The 22,823-nt window shown below is 45.1% G+C and overlaps 1 protein-coding gene across 1 annotated transcript in view; it reads right to left on the reverse strand.

Annotated features, from left to right (window-relative positions):
* Positions 1-988: 988 nt before the first annotated feature.
* The window catches only part of cfap299 (cilia and flagella associated protein 299), a gene marked incomplete at its 5' end in the record, with an annotated part of 334,969 nt that continues 313,134 nt past the window's right edge, over positions 989-22,823 (reverse strand). Inside the window, 2 exons of the mRNA XM_084323181.1 lie at positions 989-1,148; positions 17,567-17,705. Of these exons, the coding sequence (XP_084179307.1) occupies positions 1,023-1,148; positions 17,567-17,705 (265 nt within the window). The 3' untranslated portion in view covers positions 989-1,022. The remainder of the gene's footprint in view (positions 1,149-17,566; positions 17,706-22,823) is intronic.

Genomic DNA, 22,823 nt, shown 5'->3' on the forward strand with positions numbered 1-22,823 from the left:
GCACCTCCGGGAGGGTGCAATTAGAAACTGGCCATCGTAAATGTCCAAACCCCCCACCCCCTCCTAATAGACTGTCTCCTCCCCACCGCATGTATATATTCTCTCCCCGCCGTATGTATATTTCTCTCCCACCCACCCACCCCCTCCAAATGTACAGTCTCCTCCCCACCGTATGTATATTTCTCTCCCACCCACCCACCCCCTCCTAATGTACAGTCTCCTCCCCACCGTATGTATATTTCTCTCCCACCCACCCACCCCCTCCTAATGTACAGTCTCCTCCCCACCGTATGTATATTTCTCTCCCACCCACCCACCCCCTCCTAATGTACAGTCTCCTCCCCACCGTATGTATATTCCCCTCCCACCCACCCACCCCCTCCTAATGTACAGTCCCCTCCCCATCATATGTATATACTCTGTCAGGATCTATGGGTAACAGTACTGTATATTTGAATACCGTTTATGTCACAAATGTATCAGTACTAGATACCTGTATGTCCCTATGCCATAAATGTCATGTATGTTGTGTATGTCATAAATGTCGATATGAATTGAAAATGGGGGACCCTGATGTAAACAAGACAAACGTCTTTCTCAGGTCTGCATACCCTTAACAATTGTGTGTATTGAGCCGTACTGTATTGTACCCATTCTGCAATCTGTTAAATAAAGTTTTCATTCATTCATTCATTCATTCATTCATTCATTCATTCATTCATTCATTCATTCATTCATTCATTCTTCATGGTCTGGTCTGAGGCCCTAGACTGTCTTCATGGTCTGGTCTGAGGTAGGGATGTCAGATATTATCGGCCGATATTGGCATTAAAATGTAATATCGAAAATGATCGGTATCGGTTTTCAAAGATTTTTTATTTATTTTTTTACATTTATTTAACCTTTATTTACCCAGGCAAGCAAGTAAGAACAAATTCTTATTTTATTTATTGTGAAAAGTATGCATAATGTTGTGTTTTTGGGGGGGGGGGGACCCTAGACTGTCTTCATGGTCTGAGGCCCTAGACGGACTCCATGGTCTGGTGTGTGGTCTGAGGGGTCTTCATGGTCACGTGGTCGTAGAGGACGACTTGGATGTAGAGCTCGGACTGCAGCACCGTCCTGGACGAGCCGTCCCCCGGGACACCCTGGAGGGGACGCAGAGAGAAGACGCTTAGCTGCTGCGGTTCTGATACAGTCAATCAATCAGATTTATTTATATAGCACATTTAACATGACACATGTCAACCAAAGTGCAGAGGGTAGATACATAGATCACATAGACAACAATCACAACTCCGTTTTACGGGAGGGCACACAGGCAAGCACACAGGAAAACAGGGCATGAGTCAGTGAACGGGAAAAGCTAATAGGTAGAAGTGGGTTTGAGCCTAGATTTGAAGGCATCTGTCGAGGGGGCGAGCCTAATGGAGGTGGGGATGCTGTTCCACAGTTCAGGGGCTGCGACAGCAAAGGCACGGCCCCCCCTGAGCTTAAGGTTAGACCTCCGGACTGTCAGGAGCCTCTGATCGGCTGACCTGAGGGACCTGGTGTTGGAATAGGGGGATAGGAGGTCTGATATGTAGGAGGGGGGCTGACCATTAAGGGCTTTAAAAACGACAGTATACATCCTGTTCTGATAGACAGTATACATCCTGTTCTAATATACAGTATACATCCTGTTCTGATAGACAGTATACATCCTGTTCTAATATACAGTATATATCCTGTTCTGATAGACAGTATACATCCTGTTCTGATAGACAGTATACATCCTGTTCTAATATACAGTATACATCCTGTTCTGATAGACAGTATACATCCTGTTCTGATAGACAGTATACATCCTGTTCTGATAGACAGTATACATCCTGTTCTAATATACAGTATACATCCTGTTCTGATAGACAGTATACATCCTGTTCTAATATACAGTATACATCCTGTTCTAATATACAGTATACATCCTGTTCTGATAGACAGTATACATCCTGTTCTGATAGACAGTATACATCCTGTTCTAATATACAGTATACATCCTGTTCTAATATACAGTATACATCCTGTTCTGATAGACAGTATACATCCTGTTCTGATAGACAGTATACATCCTGTTCTAATATACAGTATACATCCTGTTCTAATATACAGTATACATCCTGTTCTAATATACAGTATACATCCTGTTCTGATAGACAGTATACATCCTGTTCTAATATACAGTATACATCCTGTTCTAATATACAGTATACATCCTGTTCTAATAGACAGTATACATCCTGTTCTAATATACAGTATACATCCTGTTCTAATATACAGTATACATCCTGTTCTAATAGACAGTATACATCCTGTTCTAATATACAGTATACATCCTGTTCTGATAGACAGTATACATCCTGTTCTAATATACAGTATACATCCTGTTCTAATATACAGTATACATCCTGTTCTAATAGACAGTATACATCCTGTTCTAATATACAGTATACATCCTGTTCTAATATACAGTATACATCCTGTTCTAATAGACAGTATACATCCTGTTCTGATAGACAGTATACATCCTGTTCTGATATACAGTATACATCCTGTTCTGATAGACAGTATACATCCTGTTCTGATAGACAGTATATATCCTGTTCTGATAGACAGTATAAATCCTGTTCTGATAGACAGTATACATCCTGTTCTGATAGACAGTATACATCCTGTTCTAATAGACAGTATACATCCTGTTCTAATATACAGTATACATCCTGTTCTAATATACAGTATATATCCTGTTCTAATATACAGTATATATCCTGTTCTGATAGACAGTATACAGTGATTCCAGCAGAAATGATATTTTTTTTCTTTTTTCAAATCCTGCATTCTAGTGAATTTTCATAGTAGCACTGCACTTCAGACAACCTACAACTGGTGATGGTGTCGAGGTCTTTAAGTGTTAAACAGCTGAGAGCAGTCACTGCTGTTTTTTGTGGTCTTCTTTCATACACACATCTTACCAAGTGTGTATTAACATCCTCACAAACCAACAAAGAACATGATCTATATCAAAAAGTATAATTTATGGTTTTTAAAGTTTTTTTTTTACTCACTGAGCACTCATTGCCACCAATGCAAATGCAAATGAGTGCTCACTGAGAAAAAAGAAAAACACACAAATGATACTTTGGGGGGAGCCATTATACTTTGGGGGCCCCCCAAAGTATTAACATGCAGCGGGAATCACTGGTATACATTATGCTCTAATATACAGTAAGCTCTGTGATGTGAAGCTCTGAGATGTGAAGCTCTGTGATGTGAAGCTCTGTGACAGCTGGGAGCAGTTATTAAAGGCTGAGTGTGTAAAACATCTTTAGGGAGCAGTTATTAAAGTCTGAGTGTGTCAGATGTCTTTAGTGGGAGCAGTTATTAAAGGCCGAGTGTCAGATGTCTTTAGTGGGAGCAGTTATTAAAGGCTGAGTGTCAAACCTCTTTAGTGGGAGCAGTTATTAAAGGCTGAGTGTCAGACGTCATTAGTGGGAGCAGTTATTAAAGGCTGAGTGTGTCAGACGTCTTTAGTGGGAGCAGTTATTAAAGGCTGAGTGTCAGATGTCTTTAGTGGGAGCAGTTATTAAAGGCTGAGTGTCAGATGTCTTTAGTGGGAGCAGTTATTAAAGGCTGAGTGTCAGATGTCTTTAGTGGGAGCAGTTATTAAAGGCTGAGTGTCAGATGTCTTTAGTGGGAGCAGTTATTAAAGGCTGAGTGTGTCAGACGTCTTTAGTGGGAGCAGTTATTAAAGGCTGAGTGTCAGATGTCTTTAGTGGGAGCAGTTATTAAAGGCTGAGTGTCAGATGTCATTAGTGGGAGCAGTTATTAAAGGCTGAGTGTCAGACGTCTTTAGTGGGAGCAGTTATTAAAGTCTGAGTGTCAGATGTCTTTAGTGGGAGCAGTTATTAAAGGCTGAGTGTGTCAGACGTCTTTAGTGGGAGCAGTTATTAAAGGCTGAGTGTGTCAGACGTCTTTAGTGGGAGCAGTTATTAAAGGCTGAGTGTCAGACGTCTTTAGTGGGAGCAGTTATTAAAGGCTGAGTGTCAGACGTCATTAGTGGGAGCAGTTATTAAAGGCTGAGTGTCAGATGTCTTTAGTGGGAGCAGTTATTAAAGGCTGAGTGTCAGATGTCTTTAGTGGGAGCAGTTATTAAAGGCTGAGTGTCAGACGTCATTAGTGGGAGCAGTTATTAAAGGCTGAGTGTCAGATGTCTTTAGTGGGAGCAGTTATTAAAGGCTGAGTGTCAGATGTCTTTAGTGGGAGCAGTTATTAAAGGCTGAGTGTCAGATGTCTTTAGTGGGAGCAGTTATTAAAGGCTGAGTGTCAGATGTCTTTAGTGGGAGCAGTTATTAAAGGCTGAGTGTCAGACGTCTTTAGTGGGAGCAGTTATTAAAGGCTGAGTGTCAGATGTCTTTAGTGGGAGCAGTTATTAAAGGCTGAGTGTCAGATGTCTTTAGTGGGAGCAGTTATTAAAGGCTGAGTGTCAGACGTCTTTAGTGGGAGCAGTTATTAAAGGCTGAGTGTCAGACGTCTTTAGTGGGAGCAGTTATTAAAGGCTGAGTGTCAGATGTCTTTAGTGGGAGCAGTTATTAAAGGCTGAGTGTCAGATGTCTTTAGTGGGAGCAGTTATTAAAGGCTGAGTGTCAGATGTCTTTAGTGGGAGCAGTTATTAAAGGCTGAGTGTCAGACGTCTTTAGTGGGAGCAGTTATTAAAGGCTGAGTGTCAGATGTCTTTAGTGGGAGCAGTTATTAAAGGCTGAGTGTGTCAGACGTCTTTAGTGGGAGCAGTTATTAAAGGCTGAGTGTGTCAGACGTCTTTAGTGGGAGCAGTTATTAAAGGCTGAGTGTCAGATGTCTTTAGTGGGAGCAGTTATTAAAGGCTGTGTGTCAGATGTCTTTAGTGGGAGCAGTTATTAAAGGCTGTGTGTCAGATGTCTTTAGTGGGAGCAGTTATTAAAGGCTGAGTGTCAGATGTCTTTAGTGGGAGCAGTTATTAAAGGCTGAGTGTCAGATGTCATTAGTGGGAGCAGTTATTAAAGGCTGAGTGTGTCAGATGTCTTTAGTGGGAGCAGTTATTAAAGGCTGAGTGTCAAACGTCATTAGTGGGAGCAGTTATTAAAGGCTGAGTGTCAGATGTCTTTAGTGGCAGCAGTTATTAAAGGCTGAGTGTCAAACGTCATTAGTGGGAGCAGTTATTAAAGGCTGAGTGTCAGATGTCTTTAGTGGGAGCAGTTATTAAAGGCTGAGTGTCAGATGTCTTTAGTGGGAGCAGTTATTAAAGGCTGAGTGTCAGATGTCTTTAGTGGGAGCAGTTATTAAAGGCTGTGTGTCAGATGTCTTTAGTGGGAGCAGTTATTAAAGGCTGAGTGTCAGATGTCTTTAGTGGGAGCAGTTATTAAAGGCTGAGTGTCAGATGTCATTAGTGGGAGCAGTTATTAAAGGCTGAGTGTGTCAGATGTCTTTAGTGGGAGCAGTTATTAAAGGCTGAGTGTGTCAGACGTCTTTAGTGGGAGCAGTTATTAAAGGCTGAGTGTCAGATGTCATTAGTGGGAGCAGTTATTAAAGGCTGAGTGTGTCAGATGTCTTTAGTGGGAGCAGTTATTAAAGGCTGAGTGTGTCAGACGTCTTTAGTGGGAGCAGTTATTAAAGGCTGAGTGTGTCAGACGTCTTTAGTGGGAGCAGTTATTAAAGGCTGAGTGTGTCAGACGTCTTTAGTGGGAGCAGTTATTAAAGGCTGAGTGTCAGATGTCTTTAGTGGGAGCAGTTATTAAAGGCTGAGTGTCAGATGTCTTTAGTGGGAGCAGTTATTAAAGGCTGAGTGTGTCAGATGTCTTTAGTGGGAGCAGTTATTAAAGGCTGAGTGTGTCAGACCTCTTTAGTGGGAGTTGGACACACAGCCATTACATTCAATTTACACTTTTACCTCAAACGCACTTGTGGGGGCGTCTTAATAATAACAGACAGAGTTCAAAAGCACAACAGAAATAGACCCACATGACACAGAAGCAGCATCAAATGAGAAACGGCACATAGAGACAATTATGATTATGCATCTATTTTTATGGAAACCTTTAGATGTCATTCGTTTACGTATCGCATTTGAATTTCTTGTACAGGAAATGCCAGTTTGTTGAAAAACAAACACGAATACAGAGTGGCATTCGAGCGTTTCTGGGCGGGGAGGCACAACTCAGACTTTAGAGAGAGATTTCTTTGGTCAAGCTGGTCACGGCGCGATAAAGGCAGAAAAACAAACACCCCAATACAAGTTGTGTGTTTGATGTGAGCTCTGATTCTGACCCCCCCCCGCACCCCACAGGAGCAACAGTCGGTGAGCTCAGGGTGCGTTTGATGAAGCCGGCTGGTTCTGTGCTGGTCGGGGCTGAGCTGAACCAAGCTGGGTTCTGGACATATGGGTAGCTTGCTGTCTGGCTTCCTGTGTCTTGTGTTTTTAATAGGCAGGCTGGTCGGGGCGGTGCTCAACCACAGCTAGAGCGCTGCGCTGACATTTTGGTTAAAAAAAAAAAAACAGTCCCCAAAATTCTGTCTGCAAAAAATAGTTCAGTTCCACCAACTGCCTCCCTGCCCCCCAGAGACAAGGGAAACCAGTGGGGAGGGGGGCAGGGGTATATCTGCCTGAGTCATTATTCTTTCAGGGCTCCTGTCAGGTTGTCAGAGCAGAGGAAGCACCTGTCAGGCCCAGCTCCACAACTCCTCACAGGTGGAGAGCAAACCACCCTTTCTGTCCCTCTCAGGGTCCCTCTGGAGACAACCCCCCTTTCTGTCTCTCTCAGGGTCTCTCTGGAACCCCCCCCCCCCTTTCTGTCTCTCTCAGGGTCCCTCTGGAGACAACCCCCCCTTTCTGTATCTCTCAGGGTCCCTCTGGAGACAACCCCCCTTTCTGTCTCTCTCAGTGTCCCTCTGGAAACAACCCCCCCTTTCTGTCTCTCTCAGTGTCCCTCTGGAAACAACCCACCCTTTCTGTCTCTCTCAGTGTCCCTCTGGAGACAACCCCCCCTTTCTGTATCTCTCACGGTCCCTCTGGAGACAACCCCCCCTTTCTGTCTCTCTCAGGGTCCCTCTGGAGACAACCCCCCCTTTCTGTCTCTCTCAGGGTCTCTCTGGAAACCCCCCCCCCTTTCTGTCTCTCTCACGGTCCCTCTGGAAACAACCCCCCCTTTCTGTCTCTCTCAGTGTCCCTCTGGAGACAACCCCCCCTTTCTGTCTCTCTCAGTGTCCCTCTGGAACCCCCCCCCCCTTTCTGTCTCTCTCACGGTCCCTCTGGAGACAACCCCCCCTTTCTGTATCTCTCACGGTCCCTCTGGAGACAACCCCCCCTTTCTGTCTCTCTCACGGTCCCTCTGGAAACAACCCCCCCTTTCTGTCTCTCTCAGTGTCCCTCTGGAGACAACCCCCCCTTTCTGTCTCTCTCAGTGTCCCTCTGGAGACAACCCCCCCTTTCTGTATCTCTCACGGTCCCTCTGGAGACAACCCCCCCTTTCTGTCTCTCTCAGGGTTCCTCTGGAGACAACCCCCCCTTTCTGTCTCTCTCAGGGTCTCTCTGGAACCCCCCCCCCCTTTCTGTCTCTCTCACGGTCCCTCTGGAAACAACCCCCCCTTTCTGTCTCTCTCAGTGTCCCTCTGGAGACAACCCCCCCTTTCTGTCTCTCTCAGTGTCCCTCTGGAGACAACCCCCCCTTTCTGTCTCTCTCTCAGTCCCTCTGGAAACAACCCCCCCTTTCTGTCTCTCTCAGTGTCCCTCTGGAGACAACCCCCCCTTTCTGTCTCTCTCAGTGTCCCTCTGGAGACAACCCCCCCTTTCTGTCTCTCTCACGGTCCCTCTGGAGACAACCCCCCCTTTCTGTCTCTCTCAGTGTCCCTCTGGAGACAACCCCCCCTTTCTGTATCTCTCACGGTCCCTCTGGAGACAACCCCCCCTTTCTGTCTCTCTCAGGGGTCTATGGAGACAACCCCCCCCTTTCTGTCTCTCTCAGTGTGACTCTGGAGACAACCCCCCCTTTCTGTCTCTCTCAGGGTTCCTCTGGAGACAACCCCCCCTTTCTGTCTCTCTCAGGGTTCCTCTGGAGACAACCCCCCCTTTCTGTCTCTCTCAGTGTGACTCTGGAGACAACCCCCCCTTTCTGTCTCTCTCAGGGTTCCTCTGGAGACAACCCCCCCTTTCTGTCTCTCTCAGGGTTCCTCTGGAGACAACCCCCCCTTTCTGTCTCTCTCACGGTCCCTCTGGAGACAACCCCCCCTTTCTGTCTCTCTCACGGTCCCTCTGGAGACAACCCCCCCTTTCTGTCTCTCTCAGTGTGACTCTGGAGACAACCCCCCCTTTCTGTCTCTCTCAGGGTCCCTCTGGAAACAACCCCCCCTTTCTGTCTCTCTCAGGGTCCCTCTGGAGACAACCCCCCTTTCTGTCTCTCTCAGGGTTCCTCTGGAGACAACCCCCCCTTTCTGTCTCTCTCACGGTCCCTCTGGAGACAACCCCCCCTTTCTGTCTCTCTCACGGTCCCTCTGGAGACAACCCCCCCTTTCTGTCTCTCTCAGTGTGACTCTGGAGACAACCCCCCCTTTCTGTCTCTCTCAGGGTTCCTCTGGAAACAACCCACCCTTTCTGTCTCTCTCAGGGTCCCTCTGGAAACAACCCCCCCTTTCTGTCTCTCTCAGTGTCCTCTGGAAACAACCCACCCTTTCTGTCTCTCTCAGGGTCCCTCTGGAAACCACTCATGTTGGACTCACTGTGGCTGGCAGTGTTGGAAGAAGTACACAGTTATTTTGCTTAAGTAAAAGTAGAAATACCCAGATAAATAAGTACTCTGGTAAAAGTAAAAGTCCTCCATTGTTTGAATTATACATTCAAAATTGAATTATGAACTATAAATTACCTTATTATGGCCAAGTCATACATCTATGGATAGGGGAAAAGCTCCTCTTTTCAATGGCAGTGTTAAATCTGGATTTAGTCATTTCCTCACTTTACGATAAAAGAGCAATAGAATTCACATTATTCCGATAAATTCTTATTTTCTGAACATTTTAAAAACATCGGTAAACAAACGTAGTGCTGAAGATATACACATTGACTGCTGTTTTGATAGGGTTAGGGTCTTTCCTCTTAGCTACATTTGAAAAAGAAACACAAGATTAATTAATACGGTCTGTATTGATCGATTTATGATAAAACAGCAGGGTCCTTACAGCTTAACAGGTTTTAACAATCACTTCAGACACTTTAACACTACATTATATTTATCTATTTATTAAAGAGATTTGCACTACATTCATACCTAATAACTAATAATAATAACACACTAACCTGAAACACCCATGTAGATAGCCTGTGTAGCAGACTACAACAACGACTTCACTTTCTACGTTGCCTTAGTGTATGGTGTAGATAAAAAATGTATGTTACTTTTCTACCAATCCTAAACACACTTTACACTTTATATTTATTGGTAAAGGATTTGCACTACAACTCGTACACCTTACTGTAAATTGTACCTAAATTGTACCTCATCCCATTTCTGCTCTGCACTATATAGTATTGTATATTAGTACATTGCATAGTATATTGTATATTGTATGGTAACTCAGTTACTTCTATTCTGCATCGAACATTGCACATATGTCTATACTGAACACTGTGACCTCTATTTTTACTTCCATTTTACATGCTACTGTATACTATTTTATTTCATACTTATCTTGTCTAACACAGTCTCTGGAGCGTAACAGTAAGAAGCATTTTGTATAAAAGTATTCTGTACTTCTGTATGACAACTATTAAAGAAACTTGAAACTGTATTAGAGAGTCTCATCAGATACGGTATTACAGCTTGGTTTGGTAACCTGTCTGTACAATTAAAGTCCAAACTGGTCCGTCTGATGCAGACTGCATGGAAGATCATAGGGGTGAAAGGTCACCCATCCCTGCAGTCTATGTTTGAACAGGCTACTCTAAGGCAAGCCAATAGAATAGTCTCGGACCCCTCCCATGTCTTACATGCCGAGTATGAGCCACTGCCCTCTGGGAGGAGATTTAGAGTTCCACGCTCTAGACTAAATATAGGTTTAAAAACTCCTTTATTCCGATCTCAGTTAAACTTTTAAATAGTGCCAGATAAAGGGCAACTATCAAATAATGGATATTTGGTTGTTATATTATCGTGTATAATATAATATTAATATTATATTATTTGTGTATACTATTCTAATGTGGTGTTGCCAGACATCCTGCTGTGCAGGTACTTTACTGTATCTTTTATATTGTGTATTGTTTGGAGTCAGTTGTGTCATGTCTGTGTATGTGTCTGTAGTGGGTGTAAGCCCAAGACAAATTTCCCAGCTGATGGGACAATAAAGTGACTCTTGACTTGACTCTTGATACCTCATTTGCATTTGCACCTTGCCTTAAAAAAATGTTTGTACCTCATTGTCTGCATTTTTACTTCATTGTACTTAGGTTGTACTTTAGTTTGTATATTGTATTGTATATTGTAGTGTTATTCCTCTTTTACTTACTTTTTTACTGTATGAAGCACATTCTCAGGGGCTCATACAGAACCAAGCATTTCACTGTAATGTACACAGTGTTGGGAAAGTTCACTTTCTACATGAACTAGTTCAGTTCACAGTTCACAATTTTTAAAATGAACTAGTTCAGTTCATAGTTCATAATTCAAAATTTCGAACTAAAGTTCATGGTTTCAAAAATGAACTAATTTATAGTTTATAGTTCTTTTTTCAATACGTTGCTGCGAGCTATTATTTGTAAAAATTATTGAACCACAGACAGCAATCGGAATACTGGCATTTCCATAACGCTTTGCTGCCGCCCATTCAGTCCACACTAGTAGCAGCTGCAGCTTTCATCTCTACAGTATATTTTCAAAAACATGAGGAAAAACTTTGCTTGAATTGTCTCTATTATGAAAACAAAAACAGGACTTTTGCTTATTCTCAATGTGCCGTTTAAGGTTTGCTGTCGACGTCGTCGATGTACGGACTTGCTTCTTCAAACCGGGTGGACAAAGTTTACAGACAAACGTTAGATTTTTTTCCGTCTGAGTCAGTACTGACTTTAACGTTAAACTCTTTTAAATGCTCATAAGCCAACGTCGTAGAGGTAAGAGTCTGACTCTGAGCGAGTGCTGCTGCAGCTCTCGGATTCGTCCATGATAATTATGCTCGCTGATTCCGCGGTTCCACTGTTTGTTGTGAGGAGTCTGATGTGTAGCCAGGGGGTGACAGGCGCGTTGCCAGATTGGGTGGTTTTCCGCATTATTTTGAAGCCTGTTTACGGTGTGTTTTAACTGGGTTTTCGGCTGAAAGGCATATGAAATCGCCATTATAATAGAGTGCTGAGAAAGAACGCACTTTTGAACGCCGTTATACAGCGCTGAGAATGACCGCATTCTCAATTACGTTCATTTAGCGGAAATACAGTACGCTCAGTTCACGTTCGCCCAAAATACGAGGTACATCACTGAATGTACATGTACCTTATGTGTGACAAATAAAAACAAACTTGAAACTTGAAACTTGAACATTCAAGGGCAGCTTGAAGGAGAAGTAATTTTGAACATCGGCCATAAAAGAAACATCTGCAATGTGATGTACAGTTCGCTTGTGTTTCTAATGGTGGGGGGTCACAAGTCACAGGAACCTTATGACCTCATTATGAGGAACCCTGGTTGGTGAAGTGTGAACTCTACAGTGCTCAGCGGCTAAGTGTTTTTAGAACTGTAAATAAACAGTACTGTATGTCGTGTATGTCATAAATGTTATGATGAATTGAAAATGGGGGACCCTGATGTAAACAAGACAAAAGTATTTTTCTGGTCTGCATCCCCTTAACAATTGTGTGTATTGAGCCGTACTGTATTGTACCCATTGTGCAATCTGTTAATACAAATTTCAATCAATCAATCAATCAATCAATCAAATCAATCAATCAATCAACTCTACAGTGCTCTGCTCAGTGGCTAAGTGTTTTTAGAACTCTACAGTGCTCAGCGGCTAAGTGTTTTTAGAACTCTACAGTGCTCAGCGGCTAAGTGTTTTTAGAACTCTACAGTGCTCAGCGGCTAAGTGTTTTTAGAACTCTACAGTGCTCAGCGGCTAAGTGTTTTTAGAACTCTACAGTGCTCAGCGGCTAAGTGTTTTTAGAACTCTACAGTGCTCAGCGGCTAAGTGTTTTTAGAACTCTACAGTGCTCAGCAACAGTGCTCAGCGGCTAAGTGTTTTTAAAACTTGACAGTGCTCAGCGGCTAAGTGTTTTTATAACTCTACAGTGCTCAGCGTGAAGTGCTGTTGTTGTGTCAACAGCTAACAGCTAATAGCTAACAGCTAATAGCTAACAGGTAACAGCTAACAGCTAATAGGTAACAGCTAACAGAACAGGTAACAGCTAACAGCTAACAGCTAACAGGTGGTCAACAGGTGAACACACTATCTAGTCAGCAGCACCGGGGCTCCACAACAGAGTCAAAAGTAAATGGAGCAGAGAGCAGAGAGCAGAGAGAGAGAGCTGAGAGAGAGAGCTGAGAGAGAGCTGAGAGAGAGAGAGAGAGAGCTGAGAGAGAGAGCTGAGAGAGAGCTGAGAGAGAGAGCTGAGAGAGAGAGAGAGAGAGCTGAGAGAGAGAGCTGAGAGAGAGAGAGCTGAGAGAGAGAGAGAGAGAGAGAGAGAGCTGAGAGAGAGAGCTGAGAGAGAGCTGAGAGAGAGAGAGAGAGCTGAGAGAGAGCTGAGAGAGAGCTGAGAGAGAGAGCTGAGAGAGAGAGAGAGAGAGCTGAGAGAGAGAGCTGAGAGAGAGAGAGCTGAGAGAGAGCTGAGAGAGATAGCTGAGATAGAGCTGAGAGAGCTGAGAGCTGAGAGAGAGCTGAGAGAGAGAGAGAGAGCTGAGAGAGAGAGCTGAGAGAGAGAGCTGAGAGAGAGAGAGAGAGCTGAGAGAGAGCTGAGAGAGAGCTGAGAGAGAGAGCTGAGAGAGAGAGCTGAGAGAGAGCTGAGAGAGAGAGAGCTGAGAGAGAGAGCTGAGAGAGAGCTGAGAGAGCTGAGAGAGAGAGAGAGAGAGCTGAGAGAGAGCTGAGAGAGCTGAGAGAGAGCTGGGAGAGAGAGCTGAGAGAGAGCTGAGAGAGAGAGCTGAGAGAGAGAGAGAGCTGAGAGAGAGAGCTGAGAGAGAGAGCTGAGAGAGAGAGAGCTGAGAGAGAGAGCTGAGAGAGAGAGAGCTGAGAGAGAGAGCTGAGAGAGAGCTGAGAGAGAGAGAGAGCTGAAAGAGAGAAGAGAGCTGAGAGAGAGAAGAGAGAGCTGAGAGAGAGAGAGCTGAGAGAGAGAGAGCTGAGAGAGCTGAGAGAGAGAGAGAGAGCTGAGAGAGAGGAGAGAGAGCTGAGAGAGAGAACTGAGAGAGAGAAGAGAGAGCTGAGAGAGAGAAGAGAGAGCTGAGAGAGAGCAGAGAGAGAGAGAGAGAGAGCTGAGAGAGAGGAGAGCTGAGAGCAGAGAGCAGAGAGAGAGAAGAGAGCAGAGAGCAGAGAGCTGAGAGCTGAGAGAGAGAAGAGAGCAGAGAGAGAGAGCAGAGAGAGAGAAGAGAGCAGAGAGCAGAGAGCAGAGAGAGAGAAGAGAGCAGAGAGAGAGAGCAGAGAGAGAGAAGAGAGCAGAGAGCTGAGAGAGAGAGAGCTGAGAGAGAGAAGAGAGCAGAGAGCAGAGAGCTGCCATTGTCAAAAAGCAACATACCCATGGATCAACATTCAGGATCTTACGGTCCCACTGGCGGCAAGTGTTTTTAGAACTCTACAGTGCTCAGCGGCTAAGTGTTTTTAGAACTCTACAGTGCTCAGCAGCTAAGTGTTTTTAGAACTCTACAGTGCTCAGCAGCTAAGTGTTTTTAGAACTCTACAGTGCTCAGCAGCTAAGTGTTTTTAGAACTCTACAGTGCTCAGCAGCTAAGTGTTTTTAGAACTCTACAGTGCTCAGCAGCTAAGTGTTTTTAGAACTCTACAGTGCTCAGCGGCTAAGTGTTTTTAGAACTCTACAGTGCTCAGCGGCTAAGTGTTTTTAGAACTCTACAGTGCTCAGCAACAGTGCTCAGCGGCTAAGAGAGAGAGCTGAGAGAGAGAGCTGAGAGAGAGAGAGCTGAGAGAGAGAGAGCTGAGAGAGAGAGAGCTGAGAGAGAGAGCTGAGAGAGAGAGAGAGCTGAGAGAGAGCTGAGAGAGAGAGAGAGAGCTGAAAGAGAGAAGAGAGCTGAGAGAGAGAAGAGAGAGCTGAGAGAGCTGAGAGAGAGCTGAGAGAGAGAACTGAGAGAGAGAAGAGAGAGCTGAGAGAGAGAAGAGAGAGCTGAGAGAGAGCAGAGAGCTGAGCGAGAGAAAGAGAGCTGAGAGAGAGAGAGCTGAGAGAGAGGAGAGCTGAGAGAGAGCTGAGAGAGAGAAGAGAGAGCTGAGAGAGAGAAGAGAGAGCTGAGAGAGAGAGCAGAGAGCTGAGCGAGAGAAAGAGAGCTGAGAGAGAGAGAGCTGAGAGAGAGGAGAGCTGAGAGAGAGGAGAGCTGAGAGAGAGAAGAGAGAGCTGAGAGAGCTGAGAGAGAGCTGAGAGAGAGAACTGAGAGAGAGAAGAGAGAGCTGAGAGAGAGAAGAGAGAGCTGAGAGAGAGAAGAGAGAGCTGAGAGAGAGCAGAGAGCTGAGCGAGAGAAAGAGAGCTGAGAGAGAGAGAGCTGAGAGAGAGGAGAGCTGAGAGAGAGCTGAGAGAGAGAAGAGAGAGCTGAGAGAGAGAAGAGAGAGCTGAGAGAGAGAGCAGAGAGCTGAGCGAGAGAAAGAGAGCTGAGAGAGAGAGAGCTGAGAGAGAGGAGAGCTGAGAGAGAGGAGAGCTGAGAGAGAGGAGAGCTGAGAGAGAGGAGAGCTGAGAGAGAGCTGAGAGAGAGCAGAGAGCTGACAGAGAGAAGAGAGAGCTGAGAGAGAGCTGAGAGAGCTGAGAGAGCAGAGAGCAGAGAGCTGAGCGAGAGAAGAGAGAGCTGAGAGAGAGCTGAGAGAGAGAAGAGAGCTGAGAGAGCAGAGAGCAGAGAGAGAGAAGAGAGCAGAGAGCTGAGCGAGAGAAGAGAGCTGAGCGAGAGAAGAGATAGCTGAGAGAGAGCAGAGAGCAGAGAGCAGAGAGAGAGAAGAGAGCAGAGAGCTGAGCGAGAGAAGAGATAGCTGAGAGAGAGCAGAGAGCAGAGAGCAGAGAGAGAGCAGAGAGCAGAGAGCTGAGAGAGAGAAGAGAGCAGAGAGCAGAGAGAGAGAAGAGAGCAGAGAGCTGAGAGAGAGAGAGCTGAGAGAGAGAAGAGAGCAGAGAGCTGAGAGCTGCCATTGTCAAAAAGCAACATACCCATGGATCAACATTCAGGATCTTACGGTCCCACTGGCGGCAAGTGTTTTTAGAACTCTACAGTGCTCAGCGGCTAAGTGTTTTTAGAACTCTACAGTGCTCAGCGGCTAAGTGTTTTTAGAACTCTACAGTGCTCAGCAACTAAGTGTTTTTAGAACTCTACAGTGCTCAGCGGCTAAGTGTTTTTAGAACTCTACAGTGCTCAGCGGCTAAGTGTTTTTAGAACTCTACAGTGCTCAGCAACTAAGTGTTTTTAGAACTCTACAGTGCTCAGCAGCTAAGTGTTTTTAGAACTCTACAGTGCTCAGCAACTAAGTGTTTTTAGAACTCTACAGTGCTCAGCGGCCAAGTGTTTTTAGAACTCTACAGTGCTCAGCGGCTAAGTGTTTTTAGAACTCTACAGTGCTCAGCGGCTAAGTGTTTTTAGAACTCTACAGTGCTCAGCAACAGTGCTCAGCGGCTAAGTGTTTTTAAAACTTGACAGTGCTCAGCGGCTAAGTGTTTTTATAACTCTACAGTGCTCAGCGTGAAGTGCTGTTGTTGAAGTGTCAACAGCTAACAGCTAATAGCAGCTAATAGGTAACAGCTAATAGGTAACAGCTAACAGCTAACAGCTAACAGCTAATAGCTAACAGGTAACAGCTAACAGCTAATAGGTAACAGCTAACAGCTAACAGCTAACAACAACAGGTGAACTCACTATCTAGTCAGCAGCACCGGGGCTCCACAACAGAGTCAAAAGTAAATGGAGCAGAGAGCAGAGAGCAGAGAGAGAGAGCTGAGAGAGAGAGCTGAGAGAGAGCTGAGAGAGAGAGAGAGAGAGCTGAGAGAGAGCTGAGAGAGAGAGAGCTGAGAGAGCTGAGAGAGAGAGCTGAGAGAGAGAGCTGAGAGAGAGAGCTGAGAGAGAGAGAGAGCTGTGAGAGAGAGAGAGAGAGAGAGAGCTGAAAGAGAGAAGAGAGCTGAGAGAGAGAAGAGAGAGCTGAGAGAGAGAGAGCTGAGAGAGAGAGAGCTGAGAGAGAGCTGAGAGAGAGAGCTAAGATAGAGCTGAGAGAGAGCTGAGAGAGAGAGAAGAGAGAGAGCTGAGAGAGAGAGCTGAGAGAGAGAGCTGAGAGAGAGCTGAGAGAGCTGAGAGAGAGAGCTGAGAGAGAGCTGAGAGAGAGAGCTGAGAGAGAGAAGAGAGAGCTGAGAGAGAGAGCTGAGAGAGAGAGCTGAGAGAGAGAAGAGAGAGCTGAGAGAGAGAGCTGAGAGAGAGAGCTGAGAGAGAGAGAAGAGAGAGCTGAGAGAGAGAGCTGAGAGAGAGCTGAGAGAGAGAGCTGAGAGAGAGCTGAGAGAGCTGAGAGAGAGAGAGAGAGAGAGCTGAGAGAGAGAGCTGAGAGAGAGAGAGCTGAGAGAGAGAGCTGAGAGAGAGAGAGCTGAGAGAGAGAGCTGAGAGAGAGCTGAGAGAGCTGAGAGAGAGAGAGAGAGAGCTGAGAGAGAGAGCTGAGAGAGAGAGAGCTGAGAGAGAGAGCTGAGAGAGAGAGAGAGCTGAGAGAGAGCTGAGAGAGAGAGAGAGCTGAAAGAGAGAAGAGAGCTGAGAGAGAGAAGAGAGAGCTGAGAGAGCTGAGAGAGAGCTGAGAGAGAGAACTGAGAGAGAGAAGAGAGAGCTGAGAGAGAGAAGAGAGAGCTGAGAGAGAGCAGAGAGCTGAGCGAGAGAAAGAGAGCTGAGAGAGAGAGAGCTGAGAGAGAGGAGAGCTGAGAGAGAGCTGAGAGAGAGCAGAGAGAGAGAGAGAGCTGAGAGAGAGGAGAGCTGAGAGAGAGCTGAGAGAGAGAAGAGAGAGCTGAGAGAGAGCTGAGAGAGAGCAGAGAGCAGAGAGCTGAGCGAGAGAAGAGAGCAGAGAGCTGAGAGAGAGAAGAGAGCAGAGAGCTGAGAGAGAGAAGAGAGAGCTGAGAGAGAGCAGAGAGAGCTGAGAGAGAGCTGAGAGAGAGCAGAGAGCTGACAGAGAGAAGAGAGAGCTGAGAGAGAGCTGAGAGAGAGAGAAGAGAGAGCTGAGAGAGAGAAGAGAGAGCTGAGAGAGAGCTGAGAGAGAGAAGAGAGCAGAGAGCAGAGAGAGAGCTGAGAGAGAGCTGAGAGAGAGAGAGCTGAGAGAGAGAAGAGAGCAGAGAGCTGAGAGCTGCCATTGTCAAAAAGCAACATACCCATGGATCAACATTCAGGATCTTACGGTCCCACTTGTTCTGGAAGAGCAGCCCACTGGCGGCCAGGTTCTGGTCGGTAAACACCTGGAAGTTTGGGCTGGAGTTGGACGTGGCCATCTGCGTCGTCCAGTTGTAGAAGCTTTTGAAAGAAATTCAGATCAGAATCAGACACACTTTAACCCTTTCTCTGCCACACTACCAAACGGTTAACCCTTTCACTGCGACAATACACAGAAGGTTAACCCTTTCACTGCCACACAACAGCAGGTTAACCCTTTCACTGCCACACTACAGAAGGTTAACCCTTTACTATCACACTACCGATGGTATCACCATGCCTGCTGCCAGGCGATTCACTCAGGGGGTGATCACCCCTGTCCCTGCCTGCTGCCAGGCCCCCCACTCAGGGGGTGACCACCCCTGTCCCTGCCTGCTGCAAGGACCCCCACTCAGGGGGTGACCACCCCTGTCCCTGCCTGCTGCAAGGACCCCCAAGGCCCCCCACTCACCTGGTCCCTGGTGGTATCATACTTCTGAAGTATAAACAAACTACTCCTCTGCAGATTTCAAGAAATTCTGAACACTGAATAATATTGCTGTATAGGTAATATCAGCAGAAGTTCTGTTAAAGTGAAATATCCCTTTAAAAGTCCAACATTCTATAACTGAGGAGACAACAGTGTAATGAAAACCGTTAGACACCAGTTTAAGTAAAACCTTTAGACACCAGTGTAATGAAAACCCTTAGACACCAGTCTAAATAAAACCCTTAGACAACAGTGTAACTAAAACCCTTAGACACCAGTGTAACTAAAACCCTTAGACAACAGTGTAAATAAAACCCTTAGACAACAGTGTAACTAAAACCCTTAGACAACAGTGTAAATAAAACCCTTAGACAACAGTGTAACTAAAACCCTTACACAACAGTGTAAATAAAACCCTTAGACAACAGTGTAACTAAAACCCTTAGACAACAGTGTAAATAAAACCCTTAGACAACAGTGTAACTAAAACCCTTAGACAACAGTGTAACTAAAACCCTTAGACAACAGTGTAAATAAAACCCTTAGACAACAGTGTAATGAAACCCTTAGACACCAGTGTAAATAAAACCCTTAGACACCAGTGTAAATAAAACCCTTAGACAACAGTGTAACTAAAACCCTTAGACAACAGTGTAAATAAAACCCTTAGACAACAGTGTAACTAAAACCCTTAGACAACAGTGTAATGAAACCCTTAGACAACAGTGTAACTAAAACCCTTAGACAACAGTGTAACTAAAACCCTTAGACAACAGTGTAATGAAACCCTTAGACACCAGTGTGAGTGAAACCCTTAGACAACAGTGTAACTAAAACCCTTAGACAACAGTGTAACTAAAACCCTTAGACAACAGTGTAACTAAAACCCTTAGACAACAGTGTAATGAAACCCTTAGACAACAGTGTAACTAAAACCCTTAGACAACAGTGTAACTAAAACCCTTAGACAACAGTGTAACTAAAACCCTTAGACAACAGTGTAATGAAACCCTTAGACAACAGTGTAACTAAAACCCTTAGACAACAGTGTAACTAAAACCCTTAGACAACAGTGTAATGAAACCCTTAGACACCAGTGTAATGAAACCCTTAGACACCAGTGTGAGTGAAACCCTTAGACAACAGTGTGAGTGAAACCCTTAGTAAAACATGTGATGTTTTCTGGACGTCCTGGAGGAGCCTGGGTTCACGTAGAGGATGTGATGTTCACTAAAACCTACTGATAAAAAACATATTTCCTTGCATCATAGGGAAATTAATGAGGTGTACTGCTCCTGCCTGGCCAGTCTTCCATGTCTTTATGGGACATTTGTCTTCCTTGACGTGCCCAGCGGGAGGCTTTAAGACACCCTGTCTCCCATGCGTGTGACACCAGCACTGTACGCAGGTCATGACCCGGGGGGAATAAATACAGGATCACTAGAAGTATTACAACCTCAGCGCCAGGATGATATCCATGCAGCTGCTTATGAAGCAGATCTTGTCGGTTGAAAGAGGAAAGAGACCCACAAAGTAATTGATCTTCATAAGAGAAAGTAAAAAAGTATGTTTCCAATTTTGATCGTGCGGGTGCTGTGTTGGACCAGGCCGCGTCAACACTTCAGGCAACCAACTTGCGTTCAGCGTTTCTCTGATTGGCCACGACGCCCATGTGACCGCGGCAGAGCGAGAGAGCGGCAGAGCGGAAATAGGCTGCATTCTATTGCCATGCTCTGCAACAAACTCTAACCTTAACCAACTCCGAAAGAATGCCTAAACTTAACCCTAACCTTAACCAACTCCGAAAGAATGCCTAAACTTAACCCTAACCTTAACCAACTCCGAAAGAATGCCTAAACTTCACCGGCAAAATAAATATTGCCATGCTCTAAGACAAACTCTAACCTTAACCAACTCCGAAAGAATGCCTAAACTTAACCCTAACCTTAACCAACTCCGAAAGAATGCCTAAACTTAACCGGCGAAAGAATGCACGTTAAAAAAAAAAGAAAAAAATTTGAAGTGATTCGAACTTGTCACCAACAAGTTCAAGGCGGTGAACGAGTTGAGCTAACCGTCGATGTTAAAGGAGGGGGGATTACGGCTGCATAATGCCGCGCCGTGGCTAGGCGCAAGTTGGTTGCCTAAAGTAATGAAGCACCCTGGTCACTAGGGCTGAGCCCAAACGTTCGAACGTTCGGACCTTCATTCGTTAAGTTGGCATTCGAATTCTAAATCAACATTAGAATACAAATAAATAATAATAATAATAATAAAAAAAAATTATGTGTCTATTCATTCTGTTTAAACCAATGGGGTTTTTCTTCACAGTTGCAGATAAAGATTAGGCTACACACTAATATTATAGTATTAAAACTGATGAGTTATATTCGTTAAAGAAAGTTGATTTAATAAAAAAAAATACTCATTAAAAACGAAGGTTTGAACGTCCGTTCGAAAAACCCTGACGAAGTTTGAATCCCTAAAACAGGCTTCGGGGACAGCTCTTAACTCTGGACTGTCACTGTACTATCTACTATTTATTGCACTAGCACTATTGCACTTGGGACACTGATGTTATATTATTATTATTATTGAGGACATTGGGACATTGCTATTATATTAGTATATTATTATTGATATTATTATTTTGCGGACATTGGGACATTGATATTATATTGGTGTATTATTATTGATATTATTATTTTGCACATGCTATATTCAGTATGTTTGTATGCCAGTGGTGATGCTCCAAACTCAATTTCGTTGTACCAACAATGACAATAAAGATTCTATTCTATTCTCTACCTAGCAGAGCAGTGGCGTCTACTAGTGCCACCCTGGTTACCAGGGCGACAGTGGCTCAGGAGGTAGAGCAGTCGTCTGGCAATCCGGAGGTTCCCGGTTTGATTCCCGCTCCTCCCGGGCAGCGTGTCGATGTGTCCTTGAGCAAGACACTTAACCCCTAATTGCTCCCGATGAGCAGGTTGGCACCTTGCATGGTCGCCTCCGCCGTCGGTGTGTGAATGTGTGAGTGAGTGGGTAAAATGTGAGTAACAAATTGTAAAGCGCTTTGGATAAAAGCTCTATATAAAAAAGCAGCCATTTACCATTTGTTGGACTTGGAAGCTTCAGGTATTCATCAGCAAATAATCCAAGGTTCATTCTTCCTGCGCACAAAGTTTCAACATGGCGGGAGGACGACAGTTACGGTAGGTTTTCCTGAAAGTTCTCATGACACATCGATCATAACTGCTAGCGTCAACACAGTATGCTGTGTGTATATATATATAAACTCTGCATAGGAGATGCAACACGTAACCAAAAGTAGCCTGTGTGTGTGAAGCAGATTGTTGGTGTTAGATCCCAGGCTCCCTGGCAGCGCTTGGAGTGGAGGTACGGTAAACATAGTGGCCTGATTTTCACACTGATGCTCCAAACTGCAGGGAGATACAGTGATGCATAAAATTACAAGGTAGGACAGGATGAGAGCAGAGCTACACGGCGCTGGAGTTGAGCAATGCAGGATCAGAATAGACTTACTGCAACACACATCCAGGCCCCCCCCCCTTAAGTTTCGGAGGGGTCTCTTTCTATATATTGTTGTAAATTATATTGTGCAAGACTGGCGCGCGCGGGACACAAGCGTACTTCCTCTCTTCGCAAATGAGGTTTGACAGCGTCGTTTTGCAGAGCCTATTTATACCAGAATGCCAAAACGGCAATTAACATTTTTGAGGGTCGACCACTTTGATGCCACGGTGAACCACTTGCTTTCAGCGGAGGAATGGATGGATGTGAGATATTTTAACACACTGAACAAGACCGATGGAAAGTGAAAAAGAAATGAAAGAAAAGAAAAAAAGAAAAGAAAAAAAAATTGTTCTGAAGGGAGATGTGAGAATTATGTCCTGTCCATGTCTGTCCTGTCAATGTCTATCCATGTCTGTCCTGTCCATGTCTGCCCATGTCTGTTTGACCATGTTTGACCATGTCTGTTTGACCATGTCTGTCCATGTCTGTCCTGTCCATGTCTGCCCATGTCTGTTTGACCATCTCTGTCCATGTCTGTTTGACCATCTGACCATGTCTGTTTGACCATCTCTGTCCATGTCTGTTTGACCATCTGACCATGTCTGTTTGACCCTGTCTGTCCATGTCTGTTTGACCATCTCTGACCATGTCTGTTTGACCCTGTCTGTTTGACCATCTCTGTCCATGTCTGTTTGACCATCTCTGACCATGTCTGTTTCACCCTGTCTGTCCATGTCTGTTTGACCCTGTCTGACCATGTCTGTTTGACCCTGTCTGTCCATGTCTGTTGGACCATCTCTGACCATGTCTGTTTGACCATCTCTGACCATGTCTGTTTGACCATCTCTGACCATGTCTGTTTGACCCTGTCTGTCCATGTCTGTTTGACCCTGTCTGTCCATGTCTGTTTGACCATCTCTGACCATGTCTGTTTGACCCTGTCTGTCCATGTCTGTTGGATCATCTCTGACCAGTGTGAACTCCTGCCAGCCGTCTGAACATCGGCACCTGTTGAAGTGTGAACTCTTGGTCCTGAGAACCAGCACCACATGTTTCACACGAGACCGCTGTGTGTGTTGTGAGCTGGCTTGAGCTGCCTGCACACGCACGCACGCACGCTGGGTGTTATACTTTGTTCCAGACGACTGAAGCTCAGGAGATTAATAACACCTAGACTGAGAGGTTAACTAGGCCCC

This window comes from Notolepis coatsorum (assembly GCF_963971535.1).
Source record: "Notolepis coatsorum genome assembly, chromosome: 10".
NCBI lineage: Eukaryota > Metazoa > Chordata > Actinopteri > Aulopiformes > Paralepididae > Notolepis > Notolepis coatsorum.